The following is a 17,755-nucleotide window of genomic DNA, read 5'->3' as shown; positions in this document are numbered from 1 at the left end:
TAAACTGGAACTTTAACTTTATTCATCATGTTAAATCATTGCTTTTAGTCTGTGGGTGGGATATGGGTCGATTGAAGCTCACTCTCTCAGATAGATCTCAACATTTAAGGAATCACAAGAGAGAGAATCGCAACAGGCAGCTCCCTTATCATTGGTGAACTACTGCCACCTACTGTCAAGAGGGAGAAAAGAAAATACAATATAACAATACAGACAACTGTAATGCCTGTTAGCAGATGTTCACCTTGTTGCTCTGTGCATTGGGTAATGTTTATACGACCTTTAATTAAGAGACTATGCTAATCTCCAGAATAATTGGAGCTGAGGGTAAACGAGTCAATGCTCTGTGTCTGTGCTTCCATCTTTAATTACCTTACCTTTCTTTCTGTGCACTCCTCTGTTTTACAGTTTATGTTTGTGTCTTAACCTACATATCCTTCACTTACATGCCCATGTGTCTGTCTCTCTCTGTCTGTCTGTCTCTCTCTCTCTGTCTGTCTCTCTGTCTGTCTGCGTGCCTCCAGGCTGTTTGTGAGGAAGTGCAGCGCCTGCCTGCAGGTGATTGGCCGCTCTGAACTGATAATGCGGGTGCTGGGCCAGGTGTACCACCTGGGCTGCTTCAGCTGCTGCGAGTGTGAGCGCCGGCTGCAGAGAGGTGATGAGTTCGTGCTGAAGGAGGGCCAGCTGTTGTGTCGCGTCGACTACGAGAAGGAGAGAGAAATGCTGGCCGCCATCAGTCCCACCCCGACTGAATCAGGTAGAGTCAGTTTTGTGACAGGATCGCTTGACCTGAACCTCCTAAAAGTCTATTCAAAAGTTGTTTGTGTTGTTTGTTTTTTCTAGAATAAGGATAATAATACTGTGATACTTTATAAGGAAATTCTCTTTTAGTTTAGGGTTAATTTCAGAACAGCACTCCTGGTAGGGATTGGGTGTTGATCTCTCCAACCATCAGTGTGAAGGGAAACCTCACAGGCTTATAGCCCTGTCTGTATGGAGTAGGTGGGATAGACACATACACACGCATACACATGCACACACACTTACACTCACCTAGACATGCTTATGAATATGTATGTAAACCCCACCTAATATAATCTGACATGGGAAGCTTTTGGATGACGATCCCAAAATGAGATGTTGGTATTAATCCGAAAGTGTAACTGTATTTATTTAACATTATTTGTACAATTCATTTGCATTTTTGATTCTGTTGATAGCGTTAATTCATCAATTCATTCATTAAATAAGTTATTGTTATTCTGTTGGGGGATTTTGTTATTATACATTACATTATACATTATTTGTCAGTAGTTGGTTAAATGCATGTCGTCCAATCACCATCAGAACCTTTATTCATCCAGGGAAGAGTTATGTTGAGCGTTCACTCATCCAGCATTCATTTTCAGCACAGCCTGCCTCATACACAGTTCCACACATTCACACTATAGGAAGGAGTTCAGTACAACCCCAATCCTTCACTGTAGGCTGCTGACCTGCTCCCCTTGGGCAACTGGGGGATAAAAGCTTTTGCTCTGGGGCACCTCAGTGTTAAACACTTCCACTTTTCCGTTTCTAAACTGAGGGATTTGAAACGGAGACCTTCTGCTCACAAGCCTGCCTCTCTATGTCCATAATCTTTTTATGTGTGTGGAAAAACAATGAAAATGCACCTTCTCCTGCGCTCTGTTCTGACTGCTGTGTTTTCTGCCGACCTCTCTTAGTGAAGAGTGAGGATGAGGATGGTGGAGGAGGCTCTGGTGGGGGGAAGGGCGGCGATGAAGGCAAAGAGCACAAGCGTTCAAAACGACCCCGCACCATCCTGACCACACAGCAGCGACGCGCTTTCAAGGCCTCCTTTGAAGTGTCCTCTAAGCCCTGCCGCAAGGTGAGCGGACTCTCTCTTATATAACAGGATACAGCGCTGAAGGATAATACCGGTGTTTTTTTCATCTATGTTGCCTCTTTCCTTTACATTATTCCTAGTGGTGTCCGCACACAGTCAGCATAGTTGGAGATATCAGGGCTCATTTTCCTACCTTCAGAAGAAGCTATTTGCTGCCATTCATTTTTGTGCAGTATGAAAAACAATTTCCACAAACTTGAAAATTGCCCGACCTAGATAATCCATCACAGTAAACATGAAAGCCTTAATTTGGTTTTGTCAAACTTTCTGTTTTATCCTTATTTCATTGTGCCCACGTTGCATTACGTTACGCTCTGCTTACTGTCAATCACCTGACACCCGCAGCAAGACTCTGCCAGGAAATAATCCCTCAAAACTTAATGCCTTACTAACTTTATTGTCACATCTATGTCTTTTTATTTGGGGCTTCTTAGTGAGACGGAACAGCAGTTCATTTGAAGCTAGGTTTGTATTTTAAAAACAATGAAAAACGAGTAAATGTTAAAAAGAAATCTAATTACATACTGCATACATTGCAAAATGATTGGGGGAAACTAGATGTAGATGGAAGTAAATGGGTTTTAACTGTAAATGACATTGGTATTCTCCCCCATTCTCCCTCATATCATATTAACATCATGGCTCTGTCTCTCACCTGTAGGTAAGAGAGACGCTGGCTGTTGAGACTGGACTGACAGTGCGAGTCGTGCAGGTGTGGTTTCAAAACCAGAGAGCCAAGGTTAGACTTTACATATTCCTTCAGGGCATGTTCTCTCTCTCACACACACACACACATACACACACACATACACACACACAATTTTCATACTGACAGTGTGCGTTCCTGTGCTTCAGATGAAGAAGATAGCTCGCCGACAGCAGCAGCAGCAGCAGCAGCAGCAGGAGCAAGAGCAGCTGGGAGGGCCCAGGAGAGGGCCGAGCAGAGGGGGCCGACAGAGCAACGACGACAGCGAGGGTAAGAGATAAAGTGACGACGCGGAGACCGAGTCGTTCATATCGCTCATGGCAGTGACAGAGAGGGGGGCAGGTGAGGAGGTGAAGAGGGTTTGATTGAGGGAATTTTTTATGTCCACACAGACGGCTCTAGCACTCACGGAATGGATGGGATGCTGGGATATCCCTCACTGCCACGTCAGCAGCTATTGGCTCTGGACCCCAATATCTACGGAGGAGAGCCGTTCCGACACGGGCTTACACCGCCTCAGATGACCAGTGAGCAGCTCCACTCCTATGGTAAGACAGGGGGCAAAGACGCAAGACTAAAGAAGTAGTTCATCCCAAAATGAAGATTCAGTCATTAACTACTCACTCCCAAAACAGCTTAAAATGTCTCCAGGCAGCTTGTGCAACATAATCCAGGTGTTTTGTAGCCAAATCTTTACACCGTGGGTCCAAAAGTCCAATAGTCACCTCATTATCTCCTATATTTTCCTCACTCTCTGTGCTAACCCTATGAACATCCTGTAGTAAAAAGGTCTTTCACCAGATCGCCGTACTTGAGTGTTGACAGTTAGGAAACTATAGGAGATAATGAGGTGATTGTTGGACTTTTGGACCCATGGTGCAATGGTTTGGCTACGAAACACTTTGATTATGCTGCATGAGCTGTTTGGAGAAAGTTGATGGGCATTTTTATGCTTTTTTGGAACTGTAAGAAGATGACCTCCTTAACTTCAATAGTTTGAGAGAAGGCTGAGATGGGCCAACTCACTGTGTGTTTTGTGGTCCTATGAATCAAATGGAGTTTTGACTGACATGGGGGTGAGTAGATAAAGACTGGATTTTAATTTTGGGGTGAATCCATTAATAAATAGATTGAAGGGGTTAATATATTGTGCTTGTTCCCATGGTCTTCTGTGCTCTCTCCAGTTCAACTCTACACACTCTCACTCTGTTTACCCCCCCCCCCCCCCCCCCCCCCCCCCCCCCAGACTCAGAGACAGTGTTCCATGACCTGGACAGCGATGGAAGCCTCGGTCACCTTGGTGACTGTCTCTTAGCAACAGGGGAGGGCAGTCTCCTGCCGGGGCGGGTGGGAAACCCCATCGACCGTCTCTACTCCATGCAGAACTCCTACTTCACCTCCTGACCCCTATAAACTCTCACCCTTTCCCTACTCCTCCTCCACCTTTCACCTCTCAGAGATGCAGCTAATGGAGTCTGTCCATCGACATGCCTGTCGGACCACTCTCCATGAGACAGCCTTCACCCAAACACAGTTCTGAGCTTTTACCACAAGGCCAAAATCATCGCAAGACAGGCGTAGTCATAATATCGTTTTGCAGCTGTGGAAATAACTATTAGATTAGCATAGTGTCCCCATAATCTCTCCTAGATAAGAATCACATGCTGGAAATATAGACACTGTAAACGTACAAGAAATGTAAAAGGACCTCAGTTTCTCTTGTGTATTTATGTCATGTTTAATCAAACATAGGGTTTTACAGCACTTTTCAAACAAAAAACAAACAAAAGAAACTTGTCAAACATGTTGGCACGCGATAAATTTGTGTAAACTTTGGTATCATAAATTACTGAGGATAATGGCTTGCTGACAGTGAATTAATCAAGTTACACTTATTTGGGACAGTGTTGGCAGGGCTTAGGAGCAGCTGAAGGTCTAAATTAAAGTATATTGCGCAAGTTTTTTGATAGAACTAGTGATTAGCTATTGTGTGTGAAGGACTGAAACATATAGTATATGGATTGGAGTAGAATCTTGCTCTCAGGTTAGTCTGTATGTTTATGTGACCTGAGCCCCAACTCAGGATAGTGTGCTGGATAGGATTACAATTTATTTTTCCCAATGATACACTTCAAACAGGGTTTTTTGAAGTAACTCTCCACGTGAAATAATTCCAAATCACATTCTTACCTTAATTTTGATAACGCACGAGAAGAAAAATGTGGACCAAAAAAAGCAATCACATTTTTTTAAGCATTTAGGCAACACTACAGGGTCATTTGAAGAGCCTTATGCGGAAACAGGGTTGTGTAAGGGATCGATGCTTCAGCTTTCCCTTTTCTTTTATACTGTGCTCACTAAAAAGCAGTGCTGTAATTGAAGAACAATGGATCTATTAACTCCCAAAACTTAGGACGCTGGGTACATGACGATGTGCTCCAAATGTAAAATAAATGTGAGTATGACTGTGTGGTTACAATTAATACAGTTGTTGTAGTCACTTTCTGTAATAATTTCTCTCTTCGGAACATCTCCTGAAAATCGATGTTGTTAGGTAGATATTTTGTACCTTCTTCTGTGATAATCAACGAATATTTAAACTGTAGCATGATATTTATGTGTCACAAAATAGGTCTGAAAATATAGCTTCAAGACGAGTTTGGATAGCAGGAAGGTTTTACGCAGCATCTGGAGCGGACTCAGACTCTGGTGCAGAATAATAAAATAGGATTAGGATATTTGTTTCATTTAGGTACCAGTGATTGGCTACAGCTTGTGACATTCTCTTTCATGACATTATGTTTGACTCTGATCACCGACTAATGCCATTTTTACAGTGATATTTTTGTGAATGTAACTTATTTGTGCGGTATTAGGTGAGCTCCTACTATCTGACTTTTTTTTTTTTCGTTCAGTGACTGCCAGGTGATGTGCTTTGAATGTAATGTTGCCATATCTTCAATACAATCTGCGGTTTCATCTTTGAAGTACGTCTGCCTCTCATTTCTCCTGAATTCTGAAGCATGATGACACACCAAGGATCCCCTTCACATCAAGTATAAACCAATGATATTACATTTGCAGGGAAGAATCTGTTTTCCTCTCGATTACCCCCTTTAAAGCTTTAATAAGTGAACCAGAAAGGGACGGTTCTGCTTAGTAGTCAAAGGGCTCATAACTCAACATCCTCCCTATGTCTCTCTCAGTAGTCCCACTGATTAGAAGTGGACTGCCCCCTCCGTCTCCTTTCTTCCCAGACTCCCTGTTCTTCGGTCATTGGGTAGTCGGGAGAGGTGTGTGGGGGAGAGATGCATTCCAGTTTAATATTTTACTGTGACTCAGACCAGGGGAGAGGGGGAGTGAGGGAGGGAACAGAAAACAACAGAGGATAACCGGGCCGGATGAGTAATACAAGTCTGACATCAATTCTAATGAAACGGATCAACAAAAGTCAGCAGAAACTACCGTCTTGCTTGCAAGTATTTTTATTTATATTTTCACCTGAACACACATATGTAGAGAGTAAAAGGACGATACAGTACTTAATATTCACATGTCAAGTCAAAATATATTCGTCCCAGTTGCACCACATTGACCCCTTTCTGGCTCACAGTGCTGCAGTGTTTATCTCCTATATCTTGAGAAATTAGTCCCATCGACGAGTGGATGGGTCACAATGAATGAGTTCTGTTTCCTTTCCTTAAGAAACACACAGATGTCCGAACTGTTATTGTACTTAACTTGGCTCCATCCACAGCAGACCAGCCCATCTGCGCTGCTGTGGAGGCAGTTCTGCTCCGAAGGCGCTGGAAGATGACCGGACCCTACGAAGGCTGAGGGACCGGATTCACATCTGAGAAAAGAGCAAAATCTATTGATATGTTGAACATTAACATAGTAATAAAAAGACAATGAAGGTGGAGTATTAGCTCCACTTAACAGACTTAATAAAATGGGGGTCTTTTTCATCAGTGTTTATTGTTTATTCGGATCCCTGTTAGTTGTTACCAAGGCAACACCTACTATTCCTGGGGTCCATGTTAAAAAACATATATGTATACACATGCTTTCACATACATGCATACATAAATACATACTACAATTGCAGAAATACCCCCCCCCCTTCCAATTAAAACAGTATGAGCATTACAAAAAAACAAATACAACTAAACCAAATACAATACAAGTGTCTTCATATCAGCAATACTCAAGATGCCCAGGTAATACAAGACTTAACCCATGCATGTCTGAAATATTTCCGCATGCACAAGCCATGTAGTGTAGAGAAATTTACACCTAGTAGCTCTTTGAAGGGACAAGTGGAGGTGTTTAGTCTATAATCTTCCGATCTTTTATTTTCTAATCACTTCCATTCACAGCTGTTTCTTTGTGACCTGCTCCAGTCCAAGACTCACCCACTCCACTGAGATCCACTGTCTCCGCACAGCCAAGGAAGCGGGTGACATGTGGGGAGCAGGAGGTAGGTGCGGTCTGGTTTTCTCTGAGGCAGCGCTCAAACTCCACAAACTCCTTGGAGCAGTCCGATCTGATCTTCTGGATCACCGGGCTGCGGTCACATTTAGGGGACAGACAGAACAGGAGTATGCTTTACAGTGCTTTGGTGAGATGTGGTGATGTCAGTATCACATTATAGGAGGATACACACAATTATTTGAACGCCTTACTGTGAAGATGTGCACTGAGCAACCTTCATCTTTAGTTCATGACACTGATGCTGCCATGTCGATGGGTTGGAGGCCACACATGACCCGTACTCCTCCATTTCTTTATGGCAATACTTTGCCGTGATGTCCATAGCAGCCTGCCTGAAAGGTGACAGACAGGTACATGATGGGTGAATCAGTCAGGTCATGCCAGACAAGTCCAATGAGCCAAAGCCATTAGCCTTATAAACATAGCTTGATAAATATATGATATGGCCTGATTCCCTACTAGAAGAGTATGATAATGAGTAATAAAGCAGTTTTGTTGAGGATGCAGACATGAATCACACACAAAGTAAAGGTTTTTCCACTATATTTCTAGACTATGAGAACAAAAGTAAATGTAGCCTACTCTTGAAACGAATCGTATGTATTTCTTACATGTTGCTCTGGAAGATAACTGGGGGCTTGTTGCAACTGAAGACTTAACTGATGAATCAAGGTTACAACGCCAGTGTGTCTGCATGTGGAGCCATGTCTGTGCAGTTTACTACCGTGTACACCCTGTTTCCACCCGATAGGAGGAAAACATAGAATTATGAAATCGTTGTTTAATTCTATTGGTTCAGAGTCGTGTCAATCTCACACTTTGGCTCCTCCCCGATTGTGACGTTTCAATTTCTTAAAGGGACGGCTCATCGCATCGTTAAAAAAATAAACGACAAATGTACGCTCTGTTCATTATTTTGTCAAAGAAAACTCTTCATACACATGTCGTATGAAGTTTGCCCCCCAAAAATAAATTTTCAGTATCTGGAAGACGACGCATACTTGGCAGCTTGCTCGCATGTGTTGTGCTACGACAGCGAAAAGAACATTGCGTGACTTTGCGTGTTTACGTACGCGGAAGCAGCGGCGAGAGAACGAGCGATTCAGAAAACGGACTCTGAAAGCTGGACGGGACGCCGCTCTGTGTGTACAATTGCATTTTTTTTTACCGGCTACAGCACGACGGGGGGTGGTGGATGAGAGAGGGGGCCCGGGAAGCGAGGGACGTACAATGAACGACGCTAAGAAAGAGGGGAATATGGCTGCAGACGGGATTCGTGGGCCGGGTGAGCTGCTAATGGCCCCCTCTATGAACCACAACCAGCATGACAACGGGACCGGCGATGATCTGGTGAGCTCGGTGACTCTCTACAGGCGGAGGCCCCGGCTACTGCACGGCACTGTCCTCCCGTTCCTGGCAGTCCTCTACCCGGGCTGGCTGTACGTGTGGTTAGGAGTGTACGGTGCTTCAGAGTATCCGGAGGCAGGCCTGCTGGCGCTAGCTGCCATCGGGATCGCGCACGTCCTTACAGCGCTCTCTGGTTATTGGTCCGTACACGCGCACTGTTGGCTCACTTGCTCCAAGGTAAATAATAACAATAATAATAATAATAGTAATAGTAATAACATTAAAAAGGTGATACTTTATTCATATCCGTAGGGAAATGCTTGTTTTCTCGTGCCCCCTCCATAAGGAGGTTAAAGGTCAGGGTCAGCTGCAAGACAACACCCCTGGAAGTATTAGGGATTCAGTGTCTTGCTCAAAGACACTTCAGCAGAGTGAATGTGTGCTGGCACAGGACTTAAATCCTGATAGAAGGCCACCATGTTGCCCCTGAACACATGAATGAACAAGCTTTTACTGCAAGTGTGAAACAGCAAGGATTTCCCTGATAATAGGATCTTGATGCTAGTTTTGTGTTCAGAAAATTACACAGGGAGTTGTTGACATGATGCCAGGCTGTTTTATGCACCTAAACCTAATGATAAATTTTGATTTTACACATGTTAATAGTTTTTGTTCTTCCAGAATGTGCTGCAACTTCATATTGATTAATCAACTGCATGTTAGAGCATGTCTTATTTACCAGAAACAACAGAGTGACCTGGCCAGAGTGAGGGTGTGAATTTCTCACCTGTTCACTTTGTATACACAGGAACCAGACACACACAAGGCTACGTTGGCGAAAGTCATTCCCACCCCAAACAACGGCTCTGCGGAGCTCGTGGCACTTCAGAGGGACCAGGTCAGTGCACTTTTTCCCCCCATCAGCTTCTTGTTGTTGTCTTAATTGGGAGCGGGTCCCAGATGTCTCACACTGACTAAAACTGACTATTTACTGCTTGATCTGGCCTGGCTTCAATGTAGGCAACCTGTAATGCAGCCCTAATTTTTCTGTTCTCATTTGTGCTTGGATTTGTCTAAAGGGAATATCATTATTTGCATACTCTTCTTCTCCCACGCAGCATTTCAGACACAACAGGTTTTCCTTTCTATTCTTTAGCAGAAGTGGTTTTAAGTCTACCTCTGTCTCTGAATGAATGAATGCCCTACCATTCTTGAATGGATACTGAAATACTACATACAAATACTACGTGTTTGTCATTAATTCATATTCATTCTCTCTCCCTCTCTTATGTTCAATGACAGGATGATAATGGCGAGGGGATTCTGTCCTTTGAGTTTCAGAAGATCCGCTACATCTTTGACAACAAAGAGAAGAAATGTTTCCTTCCGGTGGCGTTTCCCATCGCTAACCCGATGGGCTTTTTTCAGTCGTGGCGCGGCTACCAGGAGGAGGCCGACCTCAGAGCGGCAGAAAAGCGCTACGGCACCAACCGCGCTGAGATGGTGGTGCCAGATTTCCTGGAGCTCTTCAAAGAGAGAGCCACCGCTCCCTTCTTTGTGTTCCAGGTGTGTGTGTGTGTGTGTGTGTGTGTGGTCATGCAAAACTACAATTTATTTGACTGCTTCGGTTGTAGAACAGCCTTATTTTGTAATCCTTATTTTTGTCGAAGGGCTATTTGCAGTAGATATGGAGTTGTTGACCCAGTGACAGTGCGAGTCTGTGTCCATGTCAAGTTATGGATTCTCTGCCTCCTGTCAGGTATTCTGCGTGGGGCTGTGGTGTCTGGATGAGTACTGGTACTACAGCGTTTTCACACTCTTCATGCTGGTGGCATTCGAGGCCTCCCTGGTCCAGCAGCAAATGAGGAATATGTCTGAGATCCGCCGCATGGGGAATAAGCCCTACATGATCCAGGTAGGATTCATATATATTGAATTTGGAGGTTATAAACAGACATTTTGTTGTACATCATGCGCAAACCTCTTTATCTGCAGTATATTTCCCATGTTTTTGCAGCGTCACAAATTTATTTTATGCGTGTGTGTGTGTGTTTTCTGGCAGGTGTATCGTAACCGGAAGTGGAGACCTGTATCTAGTGATGAGCTTGTCCCTGGTGACATCGTCTCCGTAGGTAAGGTTCCTGTCACGTCGTTTAGGAAAAAACTTTATTACTTACTTCAGATTGAGTGTGTGTGTATGTGTGTTCCATATGTGTATTTCCTCCCCCTCAGGACGTTCGCCCCAGGACAACTTGGTACCGTGCGATGTGCTGCTGCTCAGGGGGCGCTGCATCGTGGATGAGGCCATGCTGACTGGAGAGTCTGTGCCCCAGATGAAGGTCAGAGGCAAACTAACATGATAACATTACATAGAACTGAGGGCCAGACTTCAGAGTATGAGTCTCATATGTATTGAATGGTACAGCGTTATTGTGAGGTTTTGTCATAATTCTTGACATTATGGGGTGTCTAGGAGCCAGTGGAGGACCTGGACCCAGAGCGAATCCTGGACCTCCAGACGGACTCCCGTCTCCACGTCATCTCTGGTGGGACCAAGGTGGTCCAGCATAGCCCTCCTCTGAAGGCCAGTGCTGGACTCAAACGTGAGTGATAATCCCTCTTCTCATTTATCTGTTAATAATTAACATCATTTGACTGGTGAAGTCAATAGTGGCATCTGTCTCCATCTCTTCAAAAGAACATGCAAGCTCATTAGTCTTCTCCTTTATCTGCAGCTGTAGATAACGGCTGTGTGGCGTACGTACTGAGAACAGGATTCTACACCTCTCAGGTGAGGAGATGCTGAGTGGATTTGAGTTTTCTTGTCACTCTCTCTGATCCTATTGTCATCCAAAAATAGACATCTTTCTGTATAGGACATGTTGAACAAACTGTATGTGTACTTAGAATGTGTGCAAACTGTGCTTGCCTGCAGGGTAAACTGTTGCGGACCATCCTCTTTGGTGTGAAGAGAGTGACGGCAAACAATCTGGAGACCTTCATCTTCATCCTCTTCCTCCTAGTGTTTGCCATCGCTGCAGCCGGCTATGTGTGGGTAGAAGGTGAGGGGCGCAGAATAGACTCACTAGGGTGTAATTCTTATTTAACAAAATCATAGTGATAAACATCTTTTTTTCTTTGCGTTACTCCTCTATAGGGACCAAGGATTTGAGTAGGAACCGCTATAAGCTGTTTCTGGAGTGCACCCTAATCCTCACCTCGGTGGTTCCTCCAGAACTCCCCATAGAGCTCTCTCTGGCGGTCAACACCTCGCTTATCGCCCTGGCCAAACTTTGTAAGTCTGCGTGTACTTGTGTGTTTGCACACATGCAGTATATATGTTTAAATACTTGTATTAAGCGTTGGTAATAATAGGTTCATAACAGCAATGTTTCATTGGCTTTTATGACACTCAACTCTCTTTTTCTTTTCTTTTTTTTTCTCCTCATCCCTAGATGTATTCTGCACCGAGCCTTTCAGGATACCATTTGCAGGGAAAGTGGAGGTGTGCTGTTTTGACAAAACGGGAACCCTGACCAGTGACAGTCTGGTGGTGCGAGGAGTCGCAGGCCTCAGGTACACTCTGCCTACCATTCTCTGTGTTTTACGCTGAACGTTTCGTATTTGTGAAGTGCAAACACAAAACGCACCATGCTGCTGACATAGCAAGCCATCCTAACATTTGCATACATTTGCACTGTGTGGATCATGTCAAGTGATGTCTGCATTTGTGACAGAGAAGGGAAGGAGGTGATGCCGGTGTCTGAGATCCCAGTGGAGACCCATCGGGTGGTGGCCACCTGCCACTCACTGGTCACCCTGGATGATGGACAGCTGGTCGGAGATCCGCTGGAGAAGGCCATGCTGACTGCTGCGGACTGGACCCTCACTAAAGGTACAGGGAAATTACCTCCACTGAACATACAGTTCAGTGCGAGGCAGTGGCAAGTGTGTGTGAGAAAGTGGATATGCTCATGTTTGTGTGTCTGAGTACAGTTGCGTGTCCCTGTTCATATGCATGTGGCTTGGCATACTTTTACATACTAATGAGCAACGCAAGTTCAGTCAGGAAACTCTACCTGGCTTCAGCTAATTGGTCTAACTCAGTGCCTTTACAAGTGTATCAATCCCCCCACCCCCATTATTTCCAAATAGTGTACAATTGAATGTAGATGTAACACAGTCAATGATGCTTTAGTCGTCTCACTTTTTCAGATAGAGATCTGTATGCATTTGGGTACCTTTTCACTACCTCTCTAAAGTGTTTCTTGGTCAAATAGTGGTTGATGAGTCAGCTAGTTCATGTACCCCTTAATGTGTAAGTGTGTGCCTCACTGACCGTTGTCTCTGTGACCAGATGAGAAGGTATTTCCGCGTGGCATCAAAACCCAGGGGCTTAAGATCCACCAGCGCTTCCACTTCGCCAGCGCTCTGAAGCGGATGTCGGTCCTGGCCTCCTACGAGAAACTGGGCTCCACTGAGCTCTGCTACATCTCCACTGTCAAAGGAGCTCCAGAGACACTTAGGGGAATGGTAGGTATACACACCATCCTTAATACATACCCAACAATACTTTTAACCTAAATGCTGCTGTTCTAACCCGACTGTTTTGTAGTTTTCAGAGTGTCCAGCAAGCTATGACGAGGTCCACAGGGAAATGTCCCGCGAAGGGGCCAGAGTTCTGGCCTTGGGATACAAAGAGATAGGACACCTCAGCCATCAGCAGGTTCATATTTTATTTTACTCTCCTATGAGAAATATTAAATATACAATCTGTCTGAGGAGAAGAGGTTTGTTAAGAGACTGAGCTGGATCTTTGTGGGTTGCACAGGTCCGGGAGATGAGTCGGGACGCACTGGAGTGCGACTTGCATTTTGCCGGGTTCATGGTTGTTTCCTGCCCCCTCAAGAGCGACAGCAAGGCCGTCATCAAAGAGATCCAGGAAGCGTCGCATCACGTAAATAAGCTATTTACTATACACACGCGCACACACAAACGCACACAATCTGACTTTTTAGATGTGTAATCCCACTCTCTCTGCTATCAGGTGGTGATGATCACAGGCGACAACCCCCTAACGGCGTGCCATGTAGCAAAAGAGCTGCACTTCATCCAGAAGGAGCACACACTTATATTGCAGCCGGGTCCCATTCAGGGTAAAAGAAGCTCTCAGAATTGCATGCATTACACAAGTAAGCCAGTTATATATTGAGAATAATGTCCGTACTGAGAGTCATAGCTAAAAGGCACCAGGATTCCTGTAGTGATGCATTTAGCTGTTTTGGCCAAGAAGGACATAGTGTAGAATTATCTGTCACTGATCTGGTGTGTTATGTTTTCCAGGTGAGTGGCAGTGGGAGTCCATAGATGGCAGTGTGCACATACCGCTGCCCCCACCCTCAGTTTCCTCATTCGTCCGTCAGTTTGACCTGTGTGTAACAGGGGAGGGGCTGACCAGACTGAGCTGTGACACCCGACTACTCCACAACCTCCTGCCTCACGTACAGGTGTTTGCCCGGGTCAGCCCAAAACAGAAGGTGGGTCCTCAGTCGTCACCCTGTTACATGCTAATGTTATCTGCAATTCATGCTCTTAAAGGAAATATTCACCCTAAAACACTTCACTGCTGTTAAAAAACAGCTATTGGCTATGTACCTTGCATTTCTTGGCCTTTTCTGTTGTTTGTTGTTTTTATTTTTCCTATTTCTGTGGATAACTGGCCAACATAGATGACGTGACATGTCAAGATATTTCCAGCGCAGCTACAATGGAGGTTTTCAACTATCTAAAACATAAGCGGTAAACATCAGGTTTTGGTGTCAGACCCTCAGACTCAAAGAGCAAGGGCTTCTTTCCAGACTCACCATTTTGTTCTGATGTTCAGTAATCATACAGGGAGAAATCCATCGTAGAAGAGGCAGAGATGCCTTTTTTTTTGACTGACAGTAACCTCAATAGTCTATAATGCAATGCTGCCCCAAGACCTGATGCATTGCTTTTGCTCGACTGGAAAAACTCTGCTATCACTACTCCACCTACATGTAAAACCCACAGCTGATTGGAACAAGCTCAGGCACATTGTCTGAAGGTTGTCGAAAAGGCATTCTGGGAAATGTAGGAAATCGCTAACTGAAGTAGAAGTAGACGAGGCAGGTTGAGGGAAAGTGGGTACACCAAAAACACTTCATCAAAAAATGACTCCTGGAACGCATCAAACATCACGCACTGATGATATATGATATATAACAGTGTAGGAGTATCCGAGGGTGGAATTTTCCTTTTTAAGGTTTTTTGGAAATGTTCAGCTATGATTAATGACGGTTGTCTATTGTGTTTTAGGAGTTTGTGATCACTAGCCTAAAGGGGCTGGGTTATGTGACGTTGATGTGTGGTGACGGTACAAATGATGTCGGCGCTCTCAAGCACGCCCACATAGGTGAGATTTAACAACCACCGTGCAAGAGCATCAATACTGCAAGCCTGTGTCTCTATACCTGGTACCAACAGTGTTTAGTGATGATAGTTTTTCTTTTTCCTCCCCCTCAGGTGTTGCTCTGTTAGCCAACGCCCCTGAGCGCATGCCTGAGAAAAAGAGAAGGGGAAGAGAGAAGGAGACATCCACAGCAGAATCCAGACCTTTACCGCCTGTCCCAAGTTCAGGAGGCAAACTGAGCTCCAGGGCAGCGAGGCAGAGGGTGATGGCCCAGAGAGAAGAGCAGCTGGCAGCACAAAAGGTAGGGGTGTGTGTGTGTGTGTGTGTGTGTCTTTGTGAGTGACTGAAAGTGTTGGTGCTTGGTCCATCAAAATTCTCCAAACGGCTCATAATACAAGTGTTTTATAGCCAAACGATTGCACTGTGGGTCAAAAAGTCTAAAATGTACCTCAATATTTCCGTCTCTCATTATCTAAATGAAGGGGGCAGCATGCATTATAGATTACCTTTTGTGTTGGCACCCTTGGGTGGAGTATAGAGTTGTTGTGCGCTGATCTAAACTTCAGGGTTTGCTCTGTCGCAGGAGAGGATCAGCCAAGTCTTACGGGAGCTTGAAGAGGATCAGATACAAGTAGTGAAACTGGGAGATGCCTCCATCGCTGCGCCCTTCACCTCCAAACTCTCCTCCATACAGTGCAGTGAGTAACAGGCATTCGTAATTTCACAGTTGCATGACAATCACAGCTGGCAAATACCCAAACGTACCCAAACGTAACATACCCTCCCCTCTTCTGAAGCCGGTTCCTTCCTCTCCCTCCCCAGTCTGCCACGTAATAAAGCAGGGCCGCTGCACTCTAGTGACAACACTCCAGATGTTTAAGATCCTCGCTCTGAACGCCCTGGTGCTGGCCTACAGCCAGTCCGTGCTCTACCTCGAGGGGGTCAAGTTCAGCGATTTCCAGGCCACCCTGCAGGGCCTGCTGCTGGCCGGCTGCTTCCTCTTCATCTCTAGGTCAAAGGTGAGAAAATGAGTCTCACTACCTGAGAGTGACCTGAGAATCAGGCTTATGTTGTGTCTGATTTGTCCTCCTGGTCAAGGTAATCTTCTACCGAGAAATGGAAAAATACAAACAGCAGATAACATCAAGAATGGTCATAGTCACGTTCAAAAAAGTAAATTCTGTCTCCACTGTTCATCCTAAAATATTTGTTTAAGTGCAGGAGACCTAAACCACATTATCAAATTATTAAAGTAAGAAACAAGGAAGATAAAAAAAAAACACAGGTTCCTTCCCAAAGGAGCCCCCTAATATGAGTTCACCTTGGCTATCACAAAGAGAATTAAGTGTTTCTTTATCCTGGGGATAAAGATGCCAAGGGCAGAAGTTGGAAGTTGTGATCCTGTTAAGAGCGGCAGTCTAAATCCTTGGCCATTGTCCAAGGTAGCAACCAAATTAATGATCTTTTCCTCTCCTGTCTACACAGCCACTAAAATCCTTGTCTCGAGAGCGGCCCTTACCAAACATCTTCAATCTTTATACGGTGTTGACCGTATTACTGCAGTTTGCTGTGCACTTCTGCAGTCTGGTGTACCTTTACAGAGGGGCACAGAGCAGAAGTCCTCCCAGGTGAATTACACACACACACACACACACACACACACACACATACATACTGTACATGCAGAGAGAGAAAAAGAGCGATAACACCGCTTTACAAAGTTAGACATCACATTCATTTGTCTTTTCTCTTGCAGAGAGGAGAAATTTGTGGACCTATACAAAGAGTTTGAGCCCAGTCTAATCAACAGCACCGTGTACATAATGTCCATGGCCATGCAGATGGCCACCTTTGCCATTAACTACAAGGTATTCATTCTCATTGCCACAAATATTTGCCATATTTATATTCTTTATAGTGTAACAGACTCATCACATTCCCTGTCTCGTCTGATAGGGTCACCCATTCATGGAGTCTCTCAGTGAGAATCGACCACTACTATGGAGTATCGCCCTGTCAGGTTTAGCCATTGTGGGACTGCTTACTGGTTCCTCGCCAGAATTCAACGAACAGTTTGCTCTTGTAGATATTCCAACTGAGGTGAGCCGGCATATTTTGTCATTATTTTACTATGAATTGTACTGTATTGTTGTACTAACCCTGTGAGTTAACCCGCTGCCTGTTTTCCTCCTTGCAGTTCAAACTAGTCATTGCCCAGGTTCTCGTGGTGGACTTTGTCGCCGCCCTACTGGTGGACCGCATCCTGCAGTTTCTGCTGGGCAAAGGAACTCTCAGGCTGCCTTCTTGAACTCATGCCAACAGCAACCGCTGCCCTTAGCAACCAAACTGTAAAGGGAGAGAAAACTTTGGAGGAGGAAGAGGAGATTTAAAGCTGTTGGGACACGCACAAGACAGCTGAGGTGGCCACGGCGCGCAGTACTGCACACTCCTATGCGTATCCCTCCCTTCGTCCTGCTCTGCCCCTCCCTCACCAGCTCTGTTACCAGTTCTTCATCAGCTCTGCGTTTCTTTATGCCTCATAACCCAGTTTGTTCTGTATTTCTCTCTGTTGCTTCATCTCTCCCTCCCCCCTCCTACAGAAGGCCAAGAAGACAGCAGTATTGTGTGGAGTGCGAGACTGTGTGCCAGCCAATGTGAAACGTACAGGCACACAATAGGGGCATTCTCCAAGAGAATTGCAAAGTGTTTGAATTTTTTTGATTTCTCTCCTTAATTTTGTAAAAAGTAAAAAAAAAATCTCTTACAGACTTATAAAAAGACTTACAGATACAAGTTATGGAGGTCGTCAAGTGTTTTGTCGTGTGCATGGAAAGTATGAGCGTGTCCAGCAAACGCCAAACAGCTGGCT

At 44.8% G+C, this 17,755-nt stretch overlaps 3 protein-coding genes across 5 annotated transcripts; 2 read left to right on the top strand and 1 right to left on the bottom strand.

The window, feature by feature from the left end:
- Nucleotides 1-524: 524 nt before the first annotated feature.
- LOC139658644 (LIM homeobox transcription factor 1-alpha-like) lies at nt 525-4,016 on the top strand (the record flags this gene model as incomplete). Its single annotated transcript, XM_071536788.1, has 6 exons — nt 525-757; nt 1,725-1,888; nt 2,568-2,645; nt 2,762-2,882; nt 3,005-3,160; nt 3,859-4,016. Coding segments are annotated over 6 exons (910 nt in total), but the record flags the coding sequence as incomplete, so codon positions are not given.
- Nucleotides 4,017-6,089: 2,073 nt separating this feature from the next.
- Nucleotides 6,090-7,817, bottom strand: LOC139658650 (coiled-coil-helix-coiled-coil-helix domain-containing protein 5-like). 2 transcript variants are annotated; one of them, XM_071536795.1, is made up of 4 exons: nt 7,718-7,817; nt 7,298-7,438; nt 7,028-7,179; nt 6,090-6,465 (listed from the first exon to the last, which is right to left on the bottom strand). In XM_071536795.1, coding segments are annotated over exons 1-4 (324 nt in total). In that variant the 5' UTR covers nt 7,720-7,817; the 3' UTR covers nt 6,090-6,436. The 2 variants fall into 2 exon arrangements, with proteins under 2 accessions (XP_071392896.1, XP_071392897.1); XM_071536796.1 differs by having other exon boundaries at nt 7,689-7,805.
- A 382-nt stretch (nt 7,818-8,199) lies between these two features.
- Nucleotides 8,200-17,674, top strand: LOC139658645 (endoplasmic reticulum transmembrane helix translocase-like). 2 transcript variants are annotated; one of them, XM_071536789.1, is made up of 25 exons: nt 8,200-8,690; nt 9,262-9,351; nt 9,756-10,019; nt 10,213-10,368; nt 10,516-10,585; nt 10,686-10,792; nt 10,927-11,056; nt 11,189-11,244; nt 11,389-11,515; nt 11,611-11,748; nt 11,909-12,029; nt 12,191-12,348; nt 12,811-12,986; nt 13,069-13,179; nt 13,285-13,410; nt 13,501-13,609; nt 13,797-13,990; nt 14,793-14,889; nt 15,000-15,187; nt 15,470-15,584; nt 15,709-15,905; nt 16,372-16,514; nt 16,643-16,754; nt 16,843-16,986; nt 17,084-17,674. In XM_071536789.1, exons 1-25 carry the CDS (start codon nt 8,337-8,339, stop codon nt 17,192-17,194), a joined length of 3,594 nt encoding a protein of 1,197 aa, XP_071392890.1. In that variant the 5' UTR covers nt 8,200-8,336; the 3' UTR covers nt 17,195-17,674. The 2 variants fall into 2 exon arrangements, with proteins under 2 accessions (XP_071392890.1, XP_071392891.1); XM_071536790.1 differs by having other exon boundaries at nt 13,501-13,618.
- The last annotated feature ends 81 nt before the right edge of the window (nt 17,675-17,755 follow it).

Source organism: Centroberyx affinis, unplaced genomic scaffold, assembly GCF_046629955.1.
Source record: "Centroberyx affinis isolate AG114_WGS23_722 - 3 ecotype Tasmania unplaced genomic scaffold, CSIRO-AGI_Caff_v1 ptg002940l_1, whole genome shotgun sequence".
Classification (NCBI taxonomy): Eukaryota; Metazoa; Chordata; class Actinopteri; order Beryciformes; family Berycidae; genus Centroberyx; species Centroberyx affinis.
Note: the sequence above shows the minus strand (reverse complement) of the source record. Positions and strands in the feature narration are given on the sequence as shown.

Excerpts from the sequence above, each read along its gene's own strand:
- LOC139658650 (XM_071536795.1), bottom strand. Across the intron at positions 7,180-7,297 it reads GCTCAGTGCACATCTTCACA|CCCGGTGATCCAGAAGATCA; the intron begins GTAAGGCGTTCA and ends ATGTGACCGCAG. Across the intron at positions 6,466-7,027 it reads AGTGGATCTCAGTGGAGTGG|ATGTGAATCCGGTCCCTCAG; the intron begins GTGAGTCTTGGA and ends CTCTTTTCTCAG.
- LOC139658645 (XM_071536790.1), top strand. The coding sequence starts at position 8,337 with ATGAACGACGCTAAGAAAGAGGGGAATATGGCTGCAGACGGGATTCGT. Across the intron at positions 10,586-10,685 it reads TGGTGACATCGTCTCCGTAG|GACGTTCGCCCCAGGACAAC; the intron begins GTAAGGTTCCTG and ends CCTCCCCCTCAG. Across the intron at positions 11,749-11,908 it reads TATCGCCCTGGCCAAACTTT|ATGTATTCTGCACCGAGCCT; the intron begins GTAAGTCTGCGT and ends CCTCATCCCTAG.